General features: G+C 32.4%; 2 protein-coding genes across 6 annotated transcripts in view; one reads left to right on the top strand and one right to left on the bottom strand.

Annotated features, from left to right (window-relative positions):
* LOC143198113 (proton-coupled amino acid transporter-like protein pathetic) overlaps positions 1-10,028 on the top strand; it is a 31,936-nt gene extending 21,908 nt beyond the window's left edge. For both annotated transcript variants that reach the window (XM_076407127.1, XM_076407126.1), the window contains exons 2-8: positions 1,548-1,619; positions 1,673-1,767; positions 2,422-2,508; positions 3,171-3,443; positions 5,415-5,775; positions 5,841-6,019; positions 8,635-10,028. In XM_076407127.1, the coding sequence (XP_076263242.1) occupies positions 1,617-1,619; positions 1,673-1,767; positions 2,422-2,508; positions 3,171-3,443; positions 5,415-5,775; positions 5,841-6,019; positions 8,635-9,046 (1,410 nt within the window). In that variant the 5' untranslated portion in view covers positions 1,548-1,616 and the 3' untranslated portion in view covers positions 9,047-10,028. The remainder of the gene's footprint in view (positions 1-1,547; positions 1,620-1,672; positions 1,768-2,421; positions 2,509-3,170; positions 3,444-5,414; positions 5,776-5,840; positions 6,020-8,634) is intronic.
* Positions 10,029-14,517: 4,489 nt separating this feature from the next.
* On the bottom strand, positions 14,518-25,218 carry fmt (phosphatase 6 regulatory subunit 1-like protein fmt). Of its 4 annotated transcripts, none has more exons than XM_076407108.1 (18): positions 24,928-25,218; positions 24,595-24,662; positions 24,458-24,537; positions 24,244-24,405; positions 24,067-24,178; positions 22,824-22,994; positions 21,557-21,735; positions 21,384-21,497; positions 21,166-21,319; positions 20,821-21,102; positions 20,701-20,765; positions 20,449-20,641; positions 20,299-20,385; positions 20,148-20,245; positions 19,007-19,257; positions 18,636-18,778; positions 18,417-18,571; positions 14,518-17,169 (listed from the first exon to the last, which is right to left on the bottom strand). In XM_076407108.1, exons 2-18 carry the CDS (start codon positions 24,652-24,654, stop codon positions 17,082-17,084), a joined length of 2,394 nt encoding a protein of 797 aa, XP_076263223.1. In that variant the 5' UTR covers positions 24,655-24,662; positions 24,928-25,218; the 3' UTR covers positions 14,518-17,081. The 4 variants fall into 4 exon arrangements, with proteins under 4 accessions (XP_076263223.1, XP_076263224.1, XP_076263225.1 ...); XM_076407109.1 differs by having other exon boundaries at positions 20,148-20,233; XM_076407110.1 differs by having other exon boundaries at positions 22,824-22,961.
* Between the last annotated feature and the right edge of the window lie 168 nt (positions 25,219-25,386).

Here is a 25,386-nt window from a genome sequence, read left to right as displayed (position 1 = left end):
AATTGAAAACAAACTACGAAAATTATATTTACGAAACGGATAGGTCTTTGACTTAAGATGACCGATGATTGTCATTTGTTAACATTTTTATTAACATCTTTGTAAGCACATTAATATCTTGTATATCCTATATAATTATAAATGTATTTAATATGTTAATATGTGTGTTATTCTTCATGCTCCTTTAAAGTTTGTTATAAGTTGTACTGTTATAAGTAGCGTTGGCGTAGCAAAACAGTCGATAGTCAAAAAAATAGCAAATGCACGGTTCGACTGTTTTTTTCCATTCGTGATGTCTATTGTCTGTATAAAATGTGAGATAGGAAAGGAAGGAGATAAATGCTTGGAGCAGTTAATTTTAAATATCTTTATATTCTTCAATGGTAGTATAAGCGAGACAGATATGTATATATATCCATTCACGTGATAACTTTAAAAAAAAAAGGAAAAAGAAATTATATTATCATGTTATAAATAATATAATTTTAAAGGAAGTAGGATTATGTTTATAATGAATGTTCTGTGGTTGTGTAAAAAGGAATGGAGTATTAATACCACAAATGTTTTATCCTGTTTTAATATATTAATATACTTTATTAACCTATTTACGGTTAATATTTTTAAAAGAAATTTAACAACTGCTACTGTAAAAAATTCTTCAAATCTTTTGGATCTATGCAATTTCTGAAACCTTTGTAACCTAATTTTAGTTTTCAAGATTTTAGGAAAAAAGTTTCGACAAACAAGAGGCTTGGACAAAAATCGTGAAAGTTTATCAAAAAAGTATTACCTATTATACCAGTCCAAAGTATTACCTATTATGCCAGTGAAAAGTATCTTACTATTTATCATTTAATTTTATTTTTTTGCCCTCGAAAACTAGCGTTCCAAAATGCTGCTATATTAATTTACAATATATAGTTATTCACAATCAAACTACAATCACATAGTAGTTATTGGAATTTTAATGAATCGGTACAGGAAATAATATTTTGAATAAACGAAACTTCCTTTAATAAACAACAGAAACTAACTTTATTAAAAACATAAAATCACATATATTACGTATAAATCTATATAAGCATAAATTCGGCGCATTAAAAATCAGTCGAATGAACTAGTAGAACCGAAAATAGTAACTAAAAATAAACCACCGAAACAGTCGACAGTAAATAGTAATAAAATCAGTCGGACCGAAAATAGCCACTGAAAACAGTTACTAGTAAAAACAGTCGAACCAAAAATAGCGACTGAAATAGTCGATAGTAAAAAGTAGTTAATTACTGAACAGTCGATTGTTCCCAACACTAGTTATAAGCTTTATTTGCATTCTAAACAAGACCACCTGATACAATGTGCTGTCTTCAGTTGGAAGAGATACTGTTTCTTGACGGTAATTTAGCGATTTTGCTTGACGTAATATAAATGGATATATTAAATATATGAAATACAATCTATGTATATTAAAATATAATACTGTTCATGCGTAAATAACATATCATCATCAAGGTATTCTCCATTTGTAAATCAATATGTTGTTGTTTCAGTGTCTCTAATTTGTGGTCAACACTACTATTCATCGAGCAAACTGAACGTACGCACATAAGAAAAGTAAAATGGTAAGTGACTTCTGGACGAGTTTAACAGTGCACGTAATTTGATTTAATTTTAGAGTGAAGAAGCGCAAAACGAAATTCCGAACGGGAAAACTACAGAATTAGAAGTCTTCATACCGAAAGACAACTCGATTAGCAATGGTGTCACAAAGTAAGTTATTATCTTTAACATCAAAGCATTTAAAGTATCGCACAAATATAAAATATATTAAAATATCAAATTAATCATATCTTCACCATCAGATTATTATTAACTCAATTACAACGTCCTGATTTTTAAGCTCTATAGAGCTCTGTTGTGCTCTCCTCTCAGGTTTCAGCGAATTTACATTTCCAATCCGTCCAAGGATGACATTTATTTATTGCTCCAAATAAAATAATGAAATACTTTTATTTAATTTTCTACGAGGAAAGACACTTAATCCTTTGATAAGCATTTTAGGATGTTTGGATATGATGACACATTAAAAATTAGATAGAAAAACATTATCTCCAAATAATTTTCATAAAAAATCTAACAGTAAAATAATACGTATTATAGTAGGCATTGGAATTTTAATGAATCGGTACAGGAAATAATATTTTGAATGAACGAAACTTCCTTTATTAACGTTCAGATAGTATCAAATTTGTTCCTACGAATATGACATGCTTGCTGCGATTTGATATTATGACTCCAGTTAAAGTTAAATCCTAAAAATTGCCAGTGACAATTTCTGACAGATGACGGATATAATTTGAAAATTTTCTAATTTCAATTATTCATTGTTCATTGCTAATGTGCGCTTTTTCAAATTTATTTCAGATATAACCTCACTAAAGATGGAGACCTGGAGGCGGATATTCACGAATTCGACCCCTTTAAGGCCAGGGAACTTGAACATCCAGTATCGTAAGTAATTCTTGCAATTTTTATTTTAAGTTTATCGCTACAATGGCCGATTCCATCTAGTGGGCGTGATTTTAATGTCATGTGTGATTTAAAATCGGTTAAAACATGTCCCGGATTTAGGCGAATAATTTCTCAACAAATATCTGGATTCAATGTAAAAATGATAAGAATTAATTCCCGAACTTTTAGCAAATAGATGATAAAATATGGTAAATAACTTACTTCTGTTCAATAATATTTATTTAATATACAAGCAAGTTACTTTAAAATGGCAAATAATTAGCATAGACGTGTATTTATAACTATATAAATGCATATGTAATATGAACTTTGAATGTGTTTTGATGATTCGAACTTTTTTTTAATTATCGAGTTACCTGCATTATATAACACGTCTATTATGTTACAAATGTGACATTTGTCAAAATTTCATGGCCATTTAGCGTTTAAGTTGAAAGATCCGGTGCTTTTAGTGAAGCGATTGTTATTTTCAAAACAAGTCGAAAAAAACTAGGAAAATTATGAAAAAAATTATTTATTCTTGATGAATAAATGTAAATTTTACCTAAAAGTTCTTAAGTAAAAGTGATCTGTTATATTTTTTGATTGTCTTTAAAATTCACGTTGTTTGACGTAACTAATTGTTCGATTTCCTTTTTTAGCGACATGGACACCCTCACACATCTGCTCAAAGCCTCCCTAGGAACGGGGATCCTCTCGATGCCGGCCGCTTTCAAAGCTTCCGGTCTTGTCATGGGCATATTCTCCACTGTTCTTGTTTCACTTATCTGCACTCACTGCTCGTATATACTGGTCGTGTGCGCGCACGAACTTTATAGGAAATGTGGAAAGACGCAGATGAGCTTTGCTGAAGTTGCCGAAGAGGCCTGCAGGAGAGGACCGAAGTGGATTAAACCGTTTGCTTTACCCGCAAGGTAACACCTGTTCTAAGTAAGAATTATTTGCGGTTATGTCATTCGAAGAGCGACAAAAGAATGATAATTCTAAGCGCACTATATCAACAACGTTGCCAATTCAGCATAATCATTAAAAATCATTAGACAATCTCAGCCACTTGATTGGTTTGGTGGTATTTTGAATCAATTAAAGTCGTTCATAATCGAAAATGAAAAAGTGTAACATAAAGGTATGAAATAAGAAGCTTAAAAAGCTCATAAATCCTGCTCCACTCACCATATTCACCAAAATGTTTCTCTCTAATTATACATGTTATAATCAATAACCAATTATTTATGTGGATAACAAAATTAATTGATTTTTTTATAGAAAAAATAAACATAATAGATTTTTCCCTTTAAATAAGGAGTGAGGAATTTGCACCAAAGTAACCTTATAATTATATAAATTTATTAGAAAAATTGCATATTACCGTTGGCGGATATATTAATATCCCTATTATGCAATATTGTAAACATCTAAAAAATATTTCTTAATTAAATAAATTGTTTTTTTTTATAGAAAAAATAAACATAATCCATATATGGATATAAATGAGGAGTTAGGAATTTCGACCAAAATGACACTATAATAGATTAGTTTTAAGAGAAAAATTGCATATTATGGTTATCGGATATATTAATATCCCAATTAGGCAATAATATAAACATCTAAAATAATGTAAACAACCACAGAAATATGTCATAACAAAATAAATTGATTTTTTAAGGAAAAAATAAACTTCAAATAAGGAGTACCGAATTTGCACCAAAGTAACCTTATAATTATATAGTTTTATTAGAAAAATTGCATATTACCGTTGGCGGATATATTAATATCCCTATTATGCAATAATGTAAACATCTAAAAAATATTTCTTAATTAAATAAATTGTTTTTTTTTTAATAGAAAAAACAAACATACTCCATATATGGATTTAAATGAGGAGTTAGGAATTTCGACCAAAATGACACTATAATAGATTAGTTTTAAGAGAAAAATTGCATATTATGGTTATCGAATATATTAATATACCAATTAGGAAATAATGTAAACATTTAAAATAATGTAAACAACCAAGAAATAAGTCATAACAAAATAAATTGATTTTTTAAGGAAAAAATTAGCATAATAGATTCCCTTCATATAAGGAGTTAGGAATTTGCACCAAAGTAACCTTATATTTATATAGTATAATTAGAAAAATTGCATATTACCGTTGGCGGATATATTAATATCCCTATTATGCAAGCACTGAACTTGCCGGAAAGGTAGGAAAAATAATAGCTGTAAAATAAATACCCATTTAAAAGAAAAACAGCATTTAGATGAATCATTTCACAATTTCAAATACTTGTTACATGTAGTATATTATGTTTGGGGAAAAATAATTTCGGTATTTCCTAATAGTTGGTTTTAAAGTCGCATATCTCTAGAAATATATATTCAACGAAACCATACCATCGCCCGTAATAGTTCACACAGCATTCTAGATAGATTCTAATAAAAAATTATTACTCTTTGAAAATGTAGCTATTCATTCAATCGAGTCATAGGGTTATTTTTGTTATAATTTGGTTTTGGGCTTTTGAAATGGGAAAAATGAAGAAGAGGCTGATCAAAATGTGTCTGATGTTTACATTGATAAGTGCAGCTTAGGTGAATGATAGTCAGAATGCTTGGTTTATTTTTGTTCCAAAGATGAAGCTAGTCAGACAGTTGTTGAAAATTATATTGTTGATGATATTCTTTAAAATATCGAAGTAGGCCGACATATTTGATCTCGTGATTTTACTGTGATCATGTGTGATCAATTGGAAAGGTCCAGTGATATCAAAAGTTCCAAAAAAGTAACCAAAATATGAAAAACAAGCGAAATTACCTTTTCCCCAAACTTTATATATGCAAAATATCTTTATTTTCTTCTAACGAATATTGTTTTCTTGTAGACACACGGTGCTTATTGGAATATTTATAACGTACTTCTTCACATGCTCGTGCTACAGCGTTATCGTGGCGAAAAACATCAACTACGTGCTGGAACACTACCTGGGTTACGAGGTGAACGAGCGGGTGACCATAGCCTGCCTGTTGGTGCCGCTCATCTTCCTCGCTTACGTCCCGAACCTAAAGTACCTGGCTCCGGTTTCCATGTTGGCCAACGCTTGCATGGCCGTGGGACTCGGAATCACGCTCTATTATTTGGTCATCGATATACCGCCCATTACCGAGAGGCCACTGTTCGGGGACATAAGCACCTTACCCATATCTGTCAGTATTACGATTTTCGCCATCGAAGCCATCGGAGTGGTGAGTAAAATCGAACATCGAGAACCGACTTTTTTAAAAGCAGCGCCTGCTTTGTTTTTGTTTAGGTAATGCCGTTAGAAAACCACATGGAGACGCCTCAACATTTCACTGGAATCTGCGGTGTCTTGAATCAGGGAATGTCCGGAGTCACCCTGGTTTATATTCTGTTGGGCTTCTTCGGCTATCTTAAATATGGAGACGAAACCGCTGGATCGATTACACACAATTTACCCAAAGAAGAATAGTAAGTTTCTGCAAGAGAACTAATTTTTGTATCAAATTTTAATTTTATTCAAACTCATTCTATTTCTAACATTTCGCCGTTATTCGTCAAAAAGGTAGACAGAGACTAAAATATATAATCATGTAACGTGAGTAAGAATGCTGGCTAAATCTCAGACACCCAGTATATTAACTCCAAAAAAGTTTAGTGGTTATTTAACTGTTTTACACATTCGTTTTTCGTTTTAAATTAATAAATTAATTAGCTTGGTTAATTAATTATGGCCATGAGAAAAGCAAATAATGTAAGGGCACATTCTATCCATATTCAAAATACTAAAATACAAAATAGTCATTTATTTATACATCACAAACTCATCAAACAGTATTATGAAAATTTGAAATGCTGGGGGAAAAATAAAACGTTATAAAAACGCATAGTTTCTGCACATCTAATGCGAAGTCATCAGCCTGAGATTGGAACTGCCAATGATCTCCAATGTTCAGTAAAAGTATGACTCTTTTCGAACATTGCCAAGTTGACTCACTCATGTTTGGAAAATTCTGAGCCCCTTTTAGATTACCTAGAAACATAGTTTCTGTTCACACAACAATTATATATTGTTTTCTTTAGCAGGTTTTATTCATTCTCTAATGAAAGGCTGTACATTTAGAAATTAAATGTTCCTGAAAGGAAATGCTTCTTTTACTGATTAATAGGCCGGGGCTGCATTACTTCGGTTCTATTAACATAATCTAACACCTGACTGAATTTTATAATTTGTATTTAGTATTAATTACGAGGGGCAAGTAAAAAATAAGGTTCCCACTAGAACTAGATGTAAGAAGGCATTTTTTATTGCAACTTGTTGACCGCATTCTTCACCTCTTCATCTTTACTGAATCGTTGTCCACCCAAGTGTTGCTTCAATTTCGGAAACAAGTGGAAGTCGCTGGGGGCAAGATCAGAGCTGTAGGGGGCATGATTAAGCAATTTCCAATCGAATTTTTCCATGTGTCTTGACAACTAAGTTTTTCGTTCAAAATGTTGTCGATGGTTTTGTCACAAACCTCAAGAACCTGGTCAGCCAGCTCCCGAAGCGTTACTCTACAATCCTCGAGAAGAATGCGCTCAATCTCGTCGGACACCGTTGGCCTCCCGCTCTTTCGCTCGTCGTAGACGTCCGTGCGTCCTTCGGAGAACTTCCTACAGCATTTGCGGACGCGTTGGACGCTGATACAAGCTTTGCCATAAACTTCGTCCAACTGTCTATGAATGTAAATTTCTTCCCTTAGGGTTTAAGCTTCTTCGCGTTTAAAAATCGAATCATTGAACGGATTTTACACCTGGCGGTGACGGCGATAGCGGTCTCCGTCGTGATTGGCTGTTAGGCCGGCACTGGGCGTTGCAGCGATCGCGCTCCCAGTAGTGGGAACGGTGTGATAGGACCAACAATCAAGGCGGTGTTGTCACATTTCACGTAGCATCTCGCGCGGCGAGTGTAAAGCGTTGGGAACCTTATTTTTTACTTGCCCCTCGTAATGGTTTTGTATTTTATATTTCGACTATACGACTTAAAAATATTTCATATTTGGTATTTTAAATGTATATCAGCTCATTAGGCCTATAGTTTTAAAGGATTTACAACAGATGGTTTTACTATGCCTTAAATCACATTAGCTACATTCGTAATCAACTTCATGTTAATGTGGTTTTACTTTTCAGTATGTGTCATTTCTTTGAAGTGTGAATAAAAATTATGTTCAGTGGGTTGAAAATGTCTGAATTTGTACCAAGCAAATCGCATTTGTGGCAAGTTTTACTTTTTTACTTCATTTTGAAGAAAAGGTGAAGGAATTTCGCGTGTTGATAAGATATTGCTTTTTGAAAGGAAAAGATTCAGTTATTGTTGAGTAATAAACCCGAGTTTTTGCGTCGATATGTGACAATGGATGAAACATGGCTCCATCATTTCACTCGGAAGTCCAATCGACAGCCATCTAAGTGGACTGCACACGATGAACCCACTCCAAAGCGTGGGAAAACGCAACAGTCAGTTAGCAAGGTTATGGCGTCTGTATTTTGGAATTCGCATTGAATAATTTTCATTGACTACCTTGAAAAAGGAAGGACTATCAACAGCGACTATTACATAGCGTTATTAGATCGTATGAAGAACGAAATTGCCGAAAAACGGCCGCATCTGGGGAAAAAGAAAGTGCTGCTTCACCAAGACAATGGACCGTGTCTCAAGTCAGTGAAAACGGTGACAAAAATCCGTGAATTGGGCTTCGAATTGCTTCCCCATCCACCGTATTCTCCAGATCTGGCCCCCAGCGACTATTTCCTGTTCGCAGATCTCAAAAGAATGCTCATTGGGAAGAAATTTTCGTCGAATGAAGAGGTGATCGCCGAAACTGAGGCCCATTTTGAAGCAAAGGACAAATCGTATCGAAAAGTGTATCGCCCTTGAAGGGAATTATGTTGAATAAGAAAAATAATTTTTCCAAAAAATGTGTTTTACTATGGTAGGCTGGCGACTTTTCAATTGATCTGTTATAGGCCTGATAGTATTTTGTTAATTGTTTAATAATTAAATTTCAGGTTATATAACATCTGTGTCTTTTCTTTTTCAGTGCCGCACAAGCCGTCAATATCCTGATCGCCATAGCCGTCTTCTGCACGTTCGGTCTTCAGTTCTACGTGTGCCTCGACATCGCCTGGAACGGGATCAAAGAGAAATGCACAAAACACCCGAGACTGAGCGAGTATGGGTTGAGAACCATTATGGTAGTAATATGTGTGGCTATTGCCATAGCTGTTCCCACCATTATACCGTTCGTCGGCCTTATCGGTGCCTTCTGCTTCTCCATCCTCGGCCTAATGTTACCGGTCGGCATCGAGATCATAACGTTCTGGGACAAAGGATTCGGCGCCTACAACTGGAAAATCGTCAAGGACGTCATCGTGGTCATAACCGGCATTTTGGCGTTGGTATTCGGCTCGAAATCGTCCATAGAGGACATCGTATCACTATATACCAATTGAGTAAAGTTTCTTATCTCTGTTGAGGTTCGAATTTCTTTCCTTTAGTTAAATTATTCACAAAAAGTACCCTAAAATTTAAGCAGTATATTATTTATCTATTTTTGTTTAGATATTACGTTTTGTACCTCGCGTTTACGATTAATTATTCCATTTTAAATTAATTACGTGCCGCTAGTAATTAGCACCTTGCACTCTCTTAACGATGAAAATTTGAGAAGTTGTCAGATTAAGTTTACCTCACGAACGGCTGTGATCTTAGATTTAGTACGCCATCATTCACTAATCCTGAGCCAGTCGCTCCTTAGTCCGCTCGGCCTTCCTGACATTCACATTTACTAACCAACCAAACGTTCAATTAACGAACGAACTCAATGCCAACTACGATTTCAGGCCACAGTCATGCGTTAACAATGAAGAATATTTTGTATTATATTATCTATTATACATATTGTTGAGAGGTAGTTTTTTCTGGTATCTTCTTATCCATAGAGGATATTTATATGAATTTTGATAAAATGTACACTTTTTAGCTAGCACATTTGTATTCTATACGTGTTTTTTGGTTTATACAGGGTGCTGCAGGATTGATTTTTGGATCCTGTAGCGGTTATTTAATACCTAGAATACTTTCAGTGCGATGGCATTTCATGTATTTTGAATTATACTTATTGAAAACCATATATATTTATATATATAGAGTTAATTTTATTATAATTTGTATAAGTAAAATGTTGCACTATTCCTTTGATTGTTGAATTATTAGTATACTGCTAAATAAGATTTAAATGTCAAATTAAAAATGTTTTCCTGTGATGTTATATTTATTTTAAATTTAAAACTAAAGAGCTAAATAAATTGATAGATTATTTATAATGTTAAGTTATAAATATTTATAAGTCTAATTTATTTTTTATTCGATAGAATCGATTGATTGATTTTAAAACTAAATCCATACTTTTTGTAATAAAATTATTTTGAGCCATATTGTTGTTTTATTCCTAAAACCCATTCGAGGTGCAAATATCAGTCTACAAATAATTACACTTTCCTAATATTTATACTTTGCTAATTTTGAACTGTCTTCTGAACCTATCGCCACTTTTGTTTATTACTAAAAATTATCGGCAAAATACTGTGAACTGGTCTTAATATCTTATAACGGTATCTAAAAAAGACTACCGGTCGTAATCACCCGATATACATAATTAAAAATAATAAGATTAGAACATGGGGTATGGTCAGTCAGTGAAATTCTGTAAAAATGATGAAGGAACAGAAAATTCTATAATATCACCTAAATTAAATATATTGGGATGTATGAAAAAAATATTATTTTAGTGGGACAAGAAACGTTTTTTATTCACCCTAAATATCTCATAGAAATATATGAAGAAAGGTTCCTTATTATGTCTTTGTTGTCGTGCCGACAAGATTCGGCTTCTTTGAATTGTCACAGAATTTTTTTTCACACAGGTGTTTTTGATTAATATTTTTGTTTAAATGTTGTATGTAGACTCAGTGTTGGATGTCAGTGGGCAATATTATGGCTTAGAATAAAAAATACATATTGTATTCAACTATAACAAAAAATAATACCAGTGACATACGAAACTATGGATGATCTAAATAATATAAAGACGAAAATACCTAATAAAAAATGTTTACGATTAATTATTCCATTTTAAATTGATTACGTGCCGCTAGTAATTAGCACCTTGCACTCTCTTAACGATGAAAATTTGAGAAGTTGTCAGATTAAGTTTACCTCACGAACGGCTGTGATCTTAGATTTAGTACGCCATCATTCACTAATCCTGAGCCAGTCGCTCCTTAGTCCGCTCGGCCTTCCTGACATTCACATTTACTAACCAACCAAACGTTCAATTAACGAACGAACTCAATGCCAACTACGATTTCAGGCCACAGTCATGCGTTAACAATGAAGAATATTTTGTATTATATTATCTATTATACATATTGTTGAGAGGTAGTTTTTTCTGGTATCTTCTTATCCATAGAGGATATTTATATGAATTTTGATAAAATGTACACTTTTTAGCTAGCACATTTTGTATTCTATACGTGTTTTTTGGTTTATACAGGGTGCTGCAGGATTGATTTTTGGATCCTGTAGCGGTTATTTAATACCTAGAATACTTTCAGTGCGATGGCATTTCATGTATTTTGAATTATACTTATTGAAAACCATATATATTTATATATATAGAGTTAATTTTATTATAATTTGTATAAGTAAAATGTTGCACTATTCCTTTGATTGTTGAATTATTAGTATACTGCTAAATAAGATTTAAATGTCAAATTAAAAATGTTTTCCTGTGATGTTATATTTATTTTAAATTTAAAACTAAAGAGCTAAATAAATTGATAGATTATTTATAATGTTAAGTTATAAATATTTATAAGTCTAATTTATTTTTTATTCGATAGAATCGATTGATTGATTTTAAAACTAAATCCATACTTTTTGTAATAAAATTATTTTGAGCCATATTGTTGTTTTATTCCTAAAACCCATTCGAGGTGCAAATATCAGTCTACAAATAATTACACTTTCCTAATATTTATACTTTGCTAATTTTGAACTGTCTTCTGAACCTATCGCCACTTTTGTTTATTACTAAAAATTATCGGCAAAATACTGTGAACTGGTCTTAATATCTTATAACGGTATCTAAAAAAGACTACCGGTCGTAATCACCCGATATACATAATTAAAAATAATAAGATTAGAACATGGGGTATGGTCAGTCAGTGAAATTCTGTAAAAATGATGAAGGAACAGAAAATTCTATAATATCACCTAAATTAAATATATTGGGATGTATGAAAAAAATATTATTTTAGTGGGACAAGAAACGTTTTTTATTCACCCTAAATATCTCATAGAAATATATGAAGAAAGGTTCCTTATTATACCTTTGTTGTCGTGCCGACAAGATTCGGCTTCTTTGAATTGTCACAGAATTTTTTTTCACACAGGTGTTTTTGATTAATATTTTTGTTTAAATGTTGTATGTAGACTCAGTGTTGGATGTCAGTGGGCAATATTATGGCTTAGAATAAAAAATACATATTGTATTCAACTATAACAAAAAATAATACCAGTGACATACGAAACTATGGATGATCTAAATAATATAAAGACGAAAATACCTAATAAAAAATGTTTACGATTAATTATTCCATTTTAAATTGATTACGTGCCGCTAGTAATTAGCACCTTGCACTCTCTTAACGATGAAAATTTGAGAAGTTGTCAGATTAAGTTTACCTCACGAACGGCTGTGATCTTAGATTTAGTACGCCATCATTCACTAATCCTGAGCCAGTCGCTCCTTAGTCCGCTCGGCCTTCCTGACATTCACATTTACTAACCAACCAAACGTTCAATTAACGAACGAACTCAATGCCAACTACGATTTCAGGCCACAGTCATGCGTTAACAATGAAGAATATTTTGTATTATATTATCTATTATACATATTGTTGAGAGGTAGTTTTTTCTGGTATCTTCTTATCCATAGAGGATATTTATATGAATTTTGATAAAATGTACACTTTTTAGCTAGCACATTTTGTATTCTATACGTGTTTTTTGGTTTATACAGGGTGCTGCAGGATTAATTTTTGGATCCTGTAGCGGTTATTTAATACCTAGAATACTTTCAGTGCGATGGCATTTCATGTATTTTGAATTATACTTATTGAAAACCATATATATTTATATATATAGAGTTAATTCTATTATAATTTGTATAAGTAAAATGTTGCACTATTCCTTTGATTGTTGAATTATTAGTATACTGCTAAATAAGATTTAAATGTCAAATTAAAAATGTTTTCCTGTGATGTTATATTTATTTTAAATTTAAAACTAAAGAGCTAAATAAATTGATAGATTATTTATAATGTTAAGTTATAAATATTTATAAGTCTAATTTATTTTTTATTCGATAGAATCGATTGATTGATTTTAAAACTAAATCCATACTTTTTGTAATAAAATTATTTTGAGCCATATTCTTGTTTTATTCCTAAAACCCATTCGAGGTGCAAATATCAGTCTACAAATAATTACACTTTCCTAATATTTATAACGAAAATCAGTGAAATTAGCATAGTATGTTATTCCTGTTTTCAGATCTAAATGAATTGAACTTGAATTATTAGCAAAATACTGCGAACTCGTCTTAAAATCTATCTTATATCGGTATCTAAATAAGACCACCGGTCGTTAATTATCACTACATAGTATAAAACAAAGTCGCCTTTTCTGTCCCTATATCCCTATGTGCGCTTAAATCTTTAAAACTACGCAACGGATTTTGATGCGGTTTTTTTCAATAGATAGAGTGATTCAAGAGGAAGGTTTATATGTATAATACATGCATAATATACTAAGGCAACATTGCTAATTTTAGAGGTTTCTAACGTGATGTCGTAAATTAACCTATTTTTTTAGGCTTATTTAGCAATTAGCAAAAACGCTGCCTAACCCTACGAGTTAGATCAAATTAATGTACTACAGTATTGTACACCATAAAAAGGTCTACAAAAAAGTCCCCGATGGTATATGTTTATCTTTTAGGGATAACCCACATTAACCATTTTTATTGTTTACTTTTTACGTGAGAAAATGGCTTATTTACGAAGCTATTTTAAGCAATACGGCATTAATCCTTATCGAATTAAGTACCTTAAATACAGTGCGCAATTAATATAGATTAATATGGTTCCTTACAGCATGTAAATTAAACAAATATTTTCGGAGATATTACAAATTTAAAATTTGCGTTTAAAAATGTGTAGTGTAATAAAAATTGTATGAATTTAGATATTCCAAAGATAGCAGGAATCTTCATAGTAAGTATAGGGGAAAAGGAATTGTTTTACTCCAAATTTAATGCGTGCAGGCCAAGGGCAGTAATGAATGAACCAAAAATACTGGATCGATTTTAATCATGTTTTCATTGAGTGACATAGGCATATATATTTTATGCCCGTGCAAAGTCGGAGCGGGCCGCTATGTTTTTATATACAACGTTCATATTTTTTCTGTAGTGTATTTAATTTAGTATCAGCATTGCACCCGTGCGAAGCCGGGGCGGGTCGCTAGTAATAAATAAAAATATTCAACTATTCAGATTAGATTTTGTGAATTATAACGTTCTCTGTAATTACAATTTAGGTTGTTGATAGAATGTTTAAGTTTTTTGGTTTTTTTGTAATTTAGCATAATAGTCTCCCAGATCTTTTCGTTTATAATTTCTTCCAATACATCAGTTAATTTTTAGACTCTTAAAACTGAAGTATCTTATTACATAATAATCTATCCGATTCGTTTAAAGTACTCTGACCGTTTTGTCGACGGATTGTATCCTTGAAAGCATTGAACGTGTTAAGGCAGTTTCGTTCTGATGGGTAGGTGGTATAAAAAAAAGCACTGGTTCAAATTAAATATTTTATTGAAACTGATTTAGGGACAAGGAAATATTTTTATTAAATTAACGGTATGTGAACGTTTAAAAAATGTACAATAATACCTAGGCACTGTTTATGAGAAGTGTACACTCCTATCACTCCATTTTCATCGCAGGCTAAGGTGGCGGTAACTAACTAGCTGTTAATTTGTATAAAAAACGGCCAACGCCGAGACGCATCTAAACCTTTAACCTGACCTCCGAAAATGGGGTACATCTTTTTTATTAAGTAAAAAACACTAGAATGTGTGCCACGTATAACAATTTTCAGCCACAATCTATAATCACAGTTTATAGTTTGTGATCACCTCATACAGAGTCTATCAGACATTTCCTATCGGTAAATGTGGATCGACGGCTCAACAAAATCAACAGAAAAACGCTGGCGGGTGAGAGTGATCGTTCGATCAAAGACGGCCTGGAAACACCGATCATTTTATCGTAACGTAATCCGGTCGACGATAATACTCGATAGAACCCTGTAGTTGAATGACTTAACGTAAAAAAATAACGTCGGACAAAAAATATACAAACTGACGGAACATAGGAATTTTGGTTACGCTAAAAACATTGTTTTGTACTATATATTACACGATTTTTAGAAGAAAACAAAATAGAAATGACTAAAAACGATTCGTTTTTGTTTTTAAGTAAGACGGAACATATCACCTTAAGTAGCTTGCTTCTGAACAGGGTGACGCGATAATTTGGCATCTAAAACGTTTCGAAAGCCGCGGCGGCAAGATTATCGAAAATGGAAACCGAGATGAGAAAGACCCTATGATATGTAAACCAAACACAAGTGTAGCAAATATAACCTCGAAGCTTCTTTCAATCACCCTGTATATATTAACAGATATATATTTTTCTGTAGTTTCGATGAATACAATGTCTATACAATTTTTGGTTTTTCTTGATTCATATTTTTTTTTACAGGCACAATTAATGTTCTAGATACACACGATGGGATTATTCTTTTATTTATATCACATAAGTATCTCTAATTTTGTCTCTCATGTAATTCCTGCCCAAAAAAACCTACAGAGCGTAAAAGAAAACAATGTTAATATATAACACCCGACTTCTGTGACTAGGCCTTAGGTATTTGGTGTTTTTTCAACGACTCTGTACGTAATCTTGGTCTAAGCCGTGAAATAATTGTTCATATTTTCGCTGTTTCGAATCGGATTCGAGCAAATCCTTTATCTACTTGGCAAAAATTATCATTTATCCTTACTGAAACGTTACTTTCAACACCCCTCGTTTGGTAACTATCGAATTTATCTAACTAAAACGTTTTAAATATGAGCAATTGTTTCATCGATTTATTGCACTTGTTTCTCGCAATAAATTGTTTTTTTTTCTTTAATTTGGAGTAGAAATATTAATATTACGTTCCTATAAAAATCTAGGAGGAAGTGGTTCACTGATTGCGTCAACTATATATCACTAGCAAAGTCAGAAGCTAGATAAAATGACCGACAGGGATAAATAAGAAATGCATCATCAATCTTCCTCGTAAATTTATATAGATCATTTAGCAGATTATATATAAACTTAAACGAACATTATCTAGAGGAAATAAGGAATAAATTAATACCTTATGTTACAAAATATAGTTTTACAATATTGCTAATTGAATAATGTATTTAATAAAAATCATTATACAGGGCGACCAGAGAAATAGCAGGCTACGCATCCTCTCGACAATTGACTAATTTCTAAAGTCTACCCCATCGGAACAACAACGTCCATTTCGGTGGTAACCCTGTATAAAACGACTACCAGAAAACAATAGTGAAGTGAAAATTATAACTACGAAACTTGTGCAATCATACATCATTAAGTTTAAATTATTTACAACGGAAAGAAATCACAGATTGGGATATAAAGAGTAAATAAAATGATTTTCTTATGGGGTCCGCGCGTAAAATCCTGCTCCTTAATTTTTCTCAAGCAATTCCTCGTTTATCTATCACTATATAAGTATATGTATATAATTTCTTAAATGACAACGATGCGATTGTTCGAATTAGTGTCTTTAAAGCTTCACAAGAATTATAATGCGTATCGATAAAAAAATAAATCAACCCCTTGCCGTATTATATCGATAAATCCATTTCAAATTAAGGTATATCCAACTGATTCCTAAAATTATATTTAGACAGTAATTACGTTAGAAAATAGATATCAATATTAATAGCGATTAATTTCATATCGGTTTTGTTTTGATTGGGTTAATTTGAAATGCATCAACCTAAAACTGTTTGAATGTGTGTGTGTGTGTGGATATAATTATATCTCGATCAGTTTTATCAACCCACTATTGTTAAAAGGCAGCATTTATTGTTCTAAATTTCTCTCCTTGCTGTCCAATACAAAAGTGTTGCCCATTTAAAAATATATGGGTAGTTACAGTTATAAAATTTAATACTATTGTTTGTATGTACATCTATACTCACGTATCCCCATAATTTTGTTCTTAGTGTCCCCTAGTTTGATATGTTAGGGAATTTTAGTTTAAGTATTTCTCACACTTTCTCCGTATTATCCGCTTGAACCGCCTCCGCGTTATTCTGCTGCTTCTCCTCGGGTTTGGGCAAGTCACCTTCAAACAATCTATTGGGCGAAAATGACATAATACAATGAACCGCCGTTGCCATTTCTATTCATATTTCCCTACATTCTCGAAACAGAAAATAACACCTTTACGGAATAATTAATAAAGCATCGTTGCCACCTTTACTGATAATTCCCTATTTTTAGGAAATATAGAATGAACCATCGTTGCCATTTCCATTGATATTTCACTAATTTAGAGAAATATTGTCAGGTTTAAGGAACCATTAATAAAGTATTATTGCCATCTAATGCGATATATTTTCTAGTTTAGTGAAATATTATCACAATTAGGGAATAAATAATAAAATACCGTTATAATTTTCAGTGATATTTCCCTATTTTAGTCAAATATGCCTACTTTTAAGAAATAAATAATGAACCATTAATAAAGCATTGTTGCAATCTAATGCGAACTTTTTTTTTATTTTAGTGAAATATCACAACTAGGGAGTAATTAATAGATTATTGCCGCAATTTTCAGTGAGATTTCCTTATTTTAATGAAATATGCCTATTTTTAGGAAATAAATAATGAACTATCGTTACCATTTCCATTGATATTTCCCTAATTCAGGGAAATGAATAAGTTTAATGTTTAAGGAATAATTAATAAATCATTGTTGCCATCTTCAATCACATTTTCCAATCTTAATGAAATAAAAAATGAACTTTTTTGCAATATTATCCGACATTTTTCAATTCTAATGAAATATTATCACAATTAGGAAATAATAAACTATTGTTGCAATCTACATCGATATTTCTATATTTTAGTGAAATATTCCTGTGTTGCTAGGAAATAAATAATGAACCATCGTTGCCATTTCCACTGATATTTCCCTATTTTAAAGAAATATTGCCTCATTTTGGAATTAAGCGATGAACCACTGTTGCCATCTCCAGTAATATTTCCCTATGTTAGGAAAATATTTCAACAATCAGAAGTTTTGATTTTATTCTCCAGAAGAACACTTAACTTATTTTAACAATATCGATTTTGGTGTATGCAAATTTCTATGTAGAGGAATTATGTTAATTGCCCGAAAAATGGGCAAAACTAAATTTCAGGTGTAATATTCTTTGAACATCTTTATATTTCACTGTATGAGTAAACAAATGCAAAATCAGGTCACTGTAAGCATTTGACAATCGAGTTAAATGAAGTTTGGAAGCATTTAAAAAAGCACACATATAATCTTCTAATCCACAATAAGAACAACAAACGACTGCCCAAATTGAACTTACCCAGTTGTTTGACTCTTTTCACCCTCCTGAGGCTTCGCTTCTGCCTCGAATTTGTGATCTCCAGAAGCAGACCTGTTAACGCTCGGAGAACCATCGGGATCGTTGGAACTTTCGCTATTTTGAAGAACTGGCGGCGATTCTGTTTGTTCGTTCATCTAATTAAAAAATGCGTTTAGGTTTATTTAAATATATCAAACATCGTTAATATATCCGCCTTACGCTACATTCTTTGGCGTCTTTGTTGAAGCTAGCGAATGCGGAAACGTCTACGAAGGCGGTGCTGAAGTCAGCCCAATTGGAAGACGAGTTCTCTGTAGCGTTTGCCAAAGTGTTCCAGGGATCAGGTTTTGGAGAAGACCATGCTTAAAAATAAGTTATCATCAGGTTTAATTGATATTCCTTCCTATGAGAAAAAAGGGAAAACGACACTCTTTACAGAGACACCAAGTTGTTCCTTTCGATGGTGATTGTTTTGTTGAATTAAATTATTTCAAATAATCATTTATGCTATTTTTGCAATACTACAAGTTAGCTTAAGTCTATGTACATGAATGGTATCGATTTCAAAGATTAATAAACAGATAACTTACGGTCAACGTCCATGTTATCGTCACCAGATGGGCTGCCATCGTCACTATCGCTACTGTACATTTCTTCGTTCTGATCACCCTGTTTCTCAATAACCGTTTGAAACGTGTGATCCTTCTCGTCGATAATTTGCTCGTCGCCATCGTACAGGGTGTTTATGTTTTGGGCGCACACCTGTTTGAATATGTCGTCTCTCTGCACCACGTCGTTTTCGGACAGATCGAAATTGATATCCGATGGATTATCTATTGTTCTACAAAGATATTTACTTGATGAAAACGTCAACCCGCAGATCGGTACAAAACAGCAGCAAAGGCTCACGTCATCACAATTTTAAAACTAGACACAATGTTGTCTGATGCGTTCAGACATGTGATGAAATCGGCTTATTAAAATTCGCCTGGTTGCCAAATGTTCACAAAATTCTTCAAAATATAAACAATGATAATTATAAATTATAAACTGACAAACATTGTGTAGCGACCGCTACAATCCCTTGTAACAGTACCACTTCCACAGAGCTACCGTACTTCCTTTACTTAACCTAATATCCTGTCAATTCTCCCGTCGACCACATGTATTATTTAATAAGACAATACACAAGTTTTTATTCAACCAGTGTTTTCAGTTCCCGTGCGAATTCCTTCCACAAAATTATTAGTGAGTGTTCGGAGAAACAATCGCATCGACAGCCACACATTCCGACCGACCGACCAGACGAACATTCCTACAGTTGTTTTAGCGCTTGTTTTGTCTTGATACACTTCAAATCGCTGCTGAATATTCATTATTACTCTTATTAAAGATGCCAAAGTCAATAAATAGTCAGAATCAGAAACAGATTATTTCTCAAGACAGAAAATTAACTAAGACAAAGTTGATACGACGACACTAATTTTGATGACGTGAGTTCTCTGTTATTTTGAACGGGCTACAGTATATTTTCTTAAGCGTTAACACAACAAATTGATTATTAAGTTTTGATTAAAATTTACCAGAAGCAACACATCTTTAGAATTATCTTAAAATTTAAAATTCTTCACTCAAAATAAAAAGATACATGGCCTACTTAGTTTGTATGATTGCCTGCATTTGTTTATATTGGCGTAAATGAATAATATAAAAAGCTGTTATTACACTTACTGTAACGTATCCCCGTCATTGAAAGCGTCATCATTAACACCGCTGTACACGTCAATATACTGCGATCTGAGATGCTGCATCTGATACTGCGAATAAATCTGGAAAAGGTAAAATAAATTCCTATCTACCTTAGGACCGACCTTAATTTTACTTGTTGCTGCATGATGTTGGACTGGGAATAGGGCGCTTCGCCGAATTCATCGCTATTTTCAAGAGAAATGTTCGGATGGACGCCGGCCTAAGTAAAGAATAGTAATAAATATTCTGCGGATGGATATATTATCCCACTTAATCGACTTACCAATAATTTTTCTTGGTCGGCATTGACGGCAGCGAGAGTTGTATCTTTGAAAGTTTCTAGATTCTTGGCAGTCTCTGGTTTCAAGTCTTTAAAATATTGACCTAAAGACGTCGTACTACATAACTCTAAGAACTTGTTCATTATGCTTATTAAGTGGCCCATGTAACCCTGTCTAATACATTTGCCATCTTGCCTGAAATAACACTGAACGATAATAATCGCTCAATCAATAATTAATAATCTCCTACTTACTGTTGGGCATCATTTTCTTTCCAAGCATCCAATATCAGTTCTATTACGTCACACTCCTCTAATAACTAAAAGTTTACGAGTGATTAAAACGAAAAACCAATAAACTACCCGTAAACCTACGTGTTTGCAAAAAGATGATGGAGTTGTTTCCGTGGACTCGATGTTGACCGAGGCTTTTAAACCGGCGAGAATGCAATTCTCCACCTGGGTGTGGAGGAAGTTGTTCCAAGGATAAACAAAAAACAGATCTAACAATACTGGAAATGTGGATAAAGCCTTTAGTTCGTCGTATAGTCTAGTGTGATTAGATGGAATGATTGCTGCCAACAGACGTATCACTTGAAGCCTGGTATTTCCTAATGGAGGTTCCAACTGTCCAGCAGTTGTAACAATGGAAGTTTGCTGGAATGAAGAGATATCGATCACTAATCTTTTCGTACTATTTGTATGGTTGCGGTTGATTACTTTCGGAGGGTTTTTTAACAGGTCATGAAAATCCTTTAACCGGCTACATATCGCTTCCGTAACGACAATTACGATTCTCTGTTTCTGCTCGACGTCCATGGATTCGTCGTTTATACTGGAATTATAGATACTAGCTGCACTATATTTGGCAATGCTAGAAAAACAACGACGGGTTATACTTATACGGAATGCACGACCACGAGATCGACCACAGTTACCTGGATTGATTAACGTCTAACAAAGCTAAAAGCACTTGGATACCGCCGACGATGGAGCTCTCGCACTTCTCCCCGTCGAAAATCTGACTCAGTATCAAGGAAACGGTGTCCGACCTGAAAGACCCATCGAAAATATATCGGTAATTAACAGAGAACCCTGCCGCCAATCTCACGATTCCAATGTGTTCAGTAACGGGTCGGGATCCGGCCGTTCGGACGTGTTCCTCTGGTTCTCGCGCGCGATCCTTATGAAATCACAAAAAAGTTGAGCAACGTTATCGTGTCTTTCCTTCTCGACCTGGGGGTTCAGCAGCGAGACCAGCTTCTGAATTATTTCTTGACTATCTAACCACTGAAAATTGAATTCGACTGTAGTGAGATGGTAAACAATCATAAACCGAACTTATTTAACATCGTGGATTTACGTAAATTTAAAACATATGAATAATGATATCATAGTTATTAAAATTATAATATATTGGGACTTTGAATAAGTTATTACTGTTTCACTGACCTATAATACCACAAATAATTCAGTATTAATTTGTTTAACTTAAGTTGAAGAAGTTTAACCGTTAGTACATCTGCATTTTGTCATCTGCTTGAGATCTGTTGCCATGGTTGGTTGCTGTTATTCATCAACGTAATCTCCATCAAAAGCCACACAATCATTCCAGCGTCGCTCCAACATTTCAATCAACTTTTGTAGAACGATCTATCTTTTGCGTTAAAATAGGCCTGTCACCAGTTGCTATCCACTCAGATGACGATCGTTTTGATTCTGGAGTGAATCTATTGTCACATATCGACGCAATCCATATCCATTTCACATATCCGGTTTGTTTCTGCTCAGAATCATCAACACGTTCATGTTTTAGGTAAACAGTGAGCAAACGCGGCACCCAGTTTGTCCAGAGCTTTCTCATAGTCAAATGCTCATGCAATATAAAACCAACACGTTCTTTTGATATCTTTACCATGTTAGCTAACCCACGCAAATTCACTTTTCGGAAAAGTTTTTAGAACTTAATTTTAAAGGTCTCTAAACAGACTTTTCCTCCAGATACTCCTCAATAATCCGATATCTTCAATGGTTTTGTCGCTTTAGTTAGCTCATAATATTCTACACCCAGCTGATCTGACCAAAGGAACATTTTATTTTCAAAACAATCGCTTTTGAAACGCCTGGGAATTATATATTCACCTGTAGTCTTTTTTCTTTGTTTAACAAGTTGTTCAGCAAAATTTCTCCCCATTTGTACGAGATTAAACACGGTTAACACCATAAAAAAATATTTATCCATTGCGTGAACAATTCTATGAACCACGTGAACTTACTCAACGTCCCAATGTTAATCAGATAATTTTTTTATAATTGTTCTAATAATATTGATCTTATCTAGCCACCACCATGTTGAACACTAACCTACAGTTACTTACATTTAATATATTTTGTCTCATTTCAGGTCCTTCCACTTGTGTCATTAACTTGAGCATGAGATCCATAATAGCAGAAGTTCCTAAGTGTTTTATCAACAGAGGCAAAAACGTGTCCCTAGCTTTTAAAAAGTCTAGGACCTGTAAGCAAGTGAACTGATAGGATAACCAGTTCTAGGGTACAAGGAACAAAAAGGTATTAGCGGGTTATCGCGAGGAACGAGTCGTGTAAAAGAGAATATCGATTTTTAGAAAGATGGCATAATTAAGACGAGAAAATTATTCGGCGATAATCAGGTCACCAAGTAAGAGTAAAGTAAAATAATTATTGAAATAAAATAATGAACAGATTGAAATTAATTTTTGAAATGTGTTAGACAAATTCCAGTAAGGAGTGTCGGGAAAGGGACACACGGAAAGAAAGGACGGAAGGAAGAAAAAATCCAGTTATAGTTATGCTTTACTATTTAAATATTTTTACACACAACATGGAAAGCTCATGAAAAGGAATGATCGAGAAATAAATAAGGCATTATTTTGTTCTAGAACTATTATCAAGTAATAGTTAAAAAAAATTATACAATGCAACAGTTCTAAAACACATATAACACATTACAGATTTATTTAAATGAGAAGTGTAACATAGGGTTGTTGTTGGTTTAAAAAACAAATATATGAATTCAAAATCAACCCCATATCTGAATGTGTTCATTTCAAAGGATATATTTTGAATCGAAAAAAAAAATAAAAAAATAAAAAATATATACTGTATAATTAGAGAGACAATATAGTAATATAAAAGAACTCAACCGTAACAACATCATATACCAATGATATTTCTAAAACACTTTAAGTTATAATAGCAATAGAACCAATTAATTGCGGTAAATAAATTATTTTTATATTATTATAAACCACACTGAACCAATCATAAATAAAAAAAAACTTAAGTAGCATAATACTAATATCAAAGAAGATATGAACCTATTACTATAAATTCAAGGTAATCCAAAAATAAAATTAATTTTTTTATTTATTACACAAAAGCATTATCATTTAATACTTCTTTATTAGATAAAATAAAGTTAAAAAAATAAAATAAACATATACTTTTTTGCTATATAACAATTCAATTTCAAAATATATCCTTTTAAATAATGTTATAAAAAAATAATCTGCATATAAATATGAAAGCAAATAATTTAATGGAAAGAATTAGAAAATACTAAAAATGGAAATGACTCACCTGCTCAGTCTTCTTTGCTATAAGGGCACCCATTATTTTACTAAAATAGGAAGCCAAAAGTGGGTTTAAGGGGGATTCATTTTCCAAAAAGGTATATAATATCTCTAAAAGCCTAAAATCAAAAAATTCGGTTATATCACAATTATAAAAAAAGTACTCAAGTGTTAACTGATGTACCTTTTATCACCAGCTAAACGCTCATTTATAGCTGGGACATCACAAGTTAACAATTCACTAGCAATATTTGGGTACTTAAACCTTGTTTTCTCGTTTAACTCAATAGATGGTTCCTTGGTTGTTAGTGTTACTAATTCAGTAATAACTTCAGGTCTTAACAAACTAAAATCAATATGTAATATAAATATAATACAACAAAATATATTATACTAACAAATCTATTAAATTTTTGTTTTGTCCCCTGCATTCATTAATAATTTCTTCGGAATCCATGACTTCATTGAGACTGACATCCTATAAAATAAACAGAATTAATATTTTATAACTATCCTGCTAATTATTAGTACTAACCTCTTTTGATAGAAGAGAGTCAATTTGAGCAGAAGAAGTTGTATTGTATTTCCAAAACATTTTGATCACTAAAATAAAACTATTAAAGTAACTAAACTTTTAAATTAAAAATATTAAACTAGCCTAATTATCTTAATTAAGTCAATACTCAAACCAATTAAAACAAAATAAACATAAATAATCCTTAGAAATGGAGAATCAAAATATGTTAGCATTTTATCTAAATAACAATGCATTTACATTAAAAAGTTTAAAATATTATAAAAATAGAACTTTGCTATAAACATAGACTTTAAATAATCTAAAAATAAAATTATTTTTAAAAATACATACGTTTCTAAATAAGATTTTCTAAAAATCGTTCAGATATACGTTCTTTTTTGATGGGTTAGGTTCATTTGACCTCTGTTAACTAGTCCAATAATTATCGATGATTCATAACATAATCCAATGAAAAAAATCCTCAAAATAATGAAAAAGTATCACAAGAGTCGTCCTACTCAATCGTTATTCCTACTTAAAAATGTATATTTTGCTAAGAAAGACACAGAAAATTATTTTTCACCAGCAAAAACTGACCACCATTCATTATTCCCACAATGCACTTGTTGAGTTTTGAAGTATGACAGAATAATAGGTGGGAAATTCAAAAATTGGAGAAATATTTATATCCATTATTGCATAAGTTATCAAAAACATGTCATATATTAATAATAAATAAGAATGTATTTATTATAAATATATATAATATATATCCTTTTTACTTATGTCTTCCTGTTAGTTAAAAATTCT

Source organism: Rhynchophorus ferrugineus, unplaced genomic scaffold (genome assembly GCF_030347505.1).
Source record: "Rhynchophorus ferrugineus isolate W39M unplaced genomic scaffold, kcgeb_rfMv2 rfM6, whole genome shotgun sequence".
Lineage (NCBI taxonomy): Eukaryota > Metazoa > Arthropoda > Insecta > Coleoptera > Curculionidae > Rhynchophorus > Rhynchophorus ferrugineus.
This window is presented reverse-complemented; position numbering and strand designations above follow the sequence as displayed.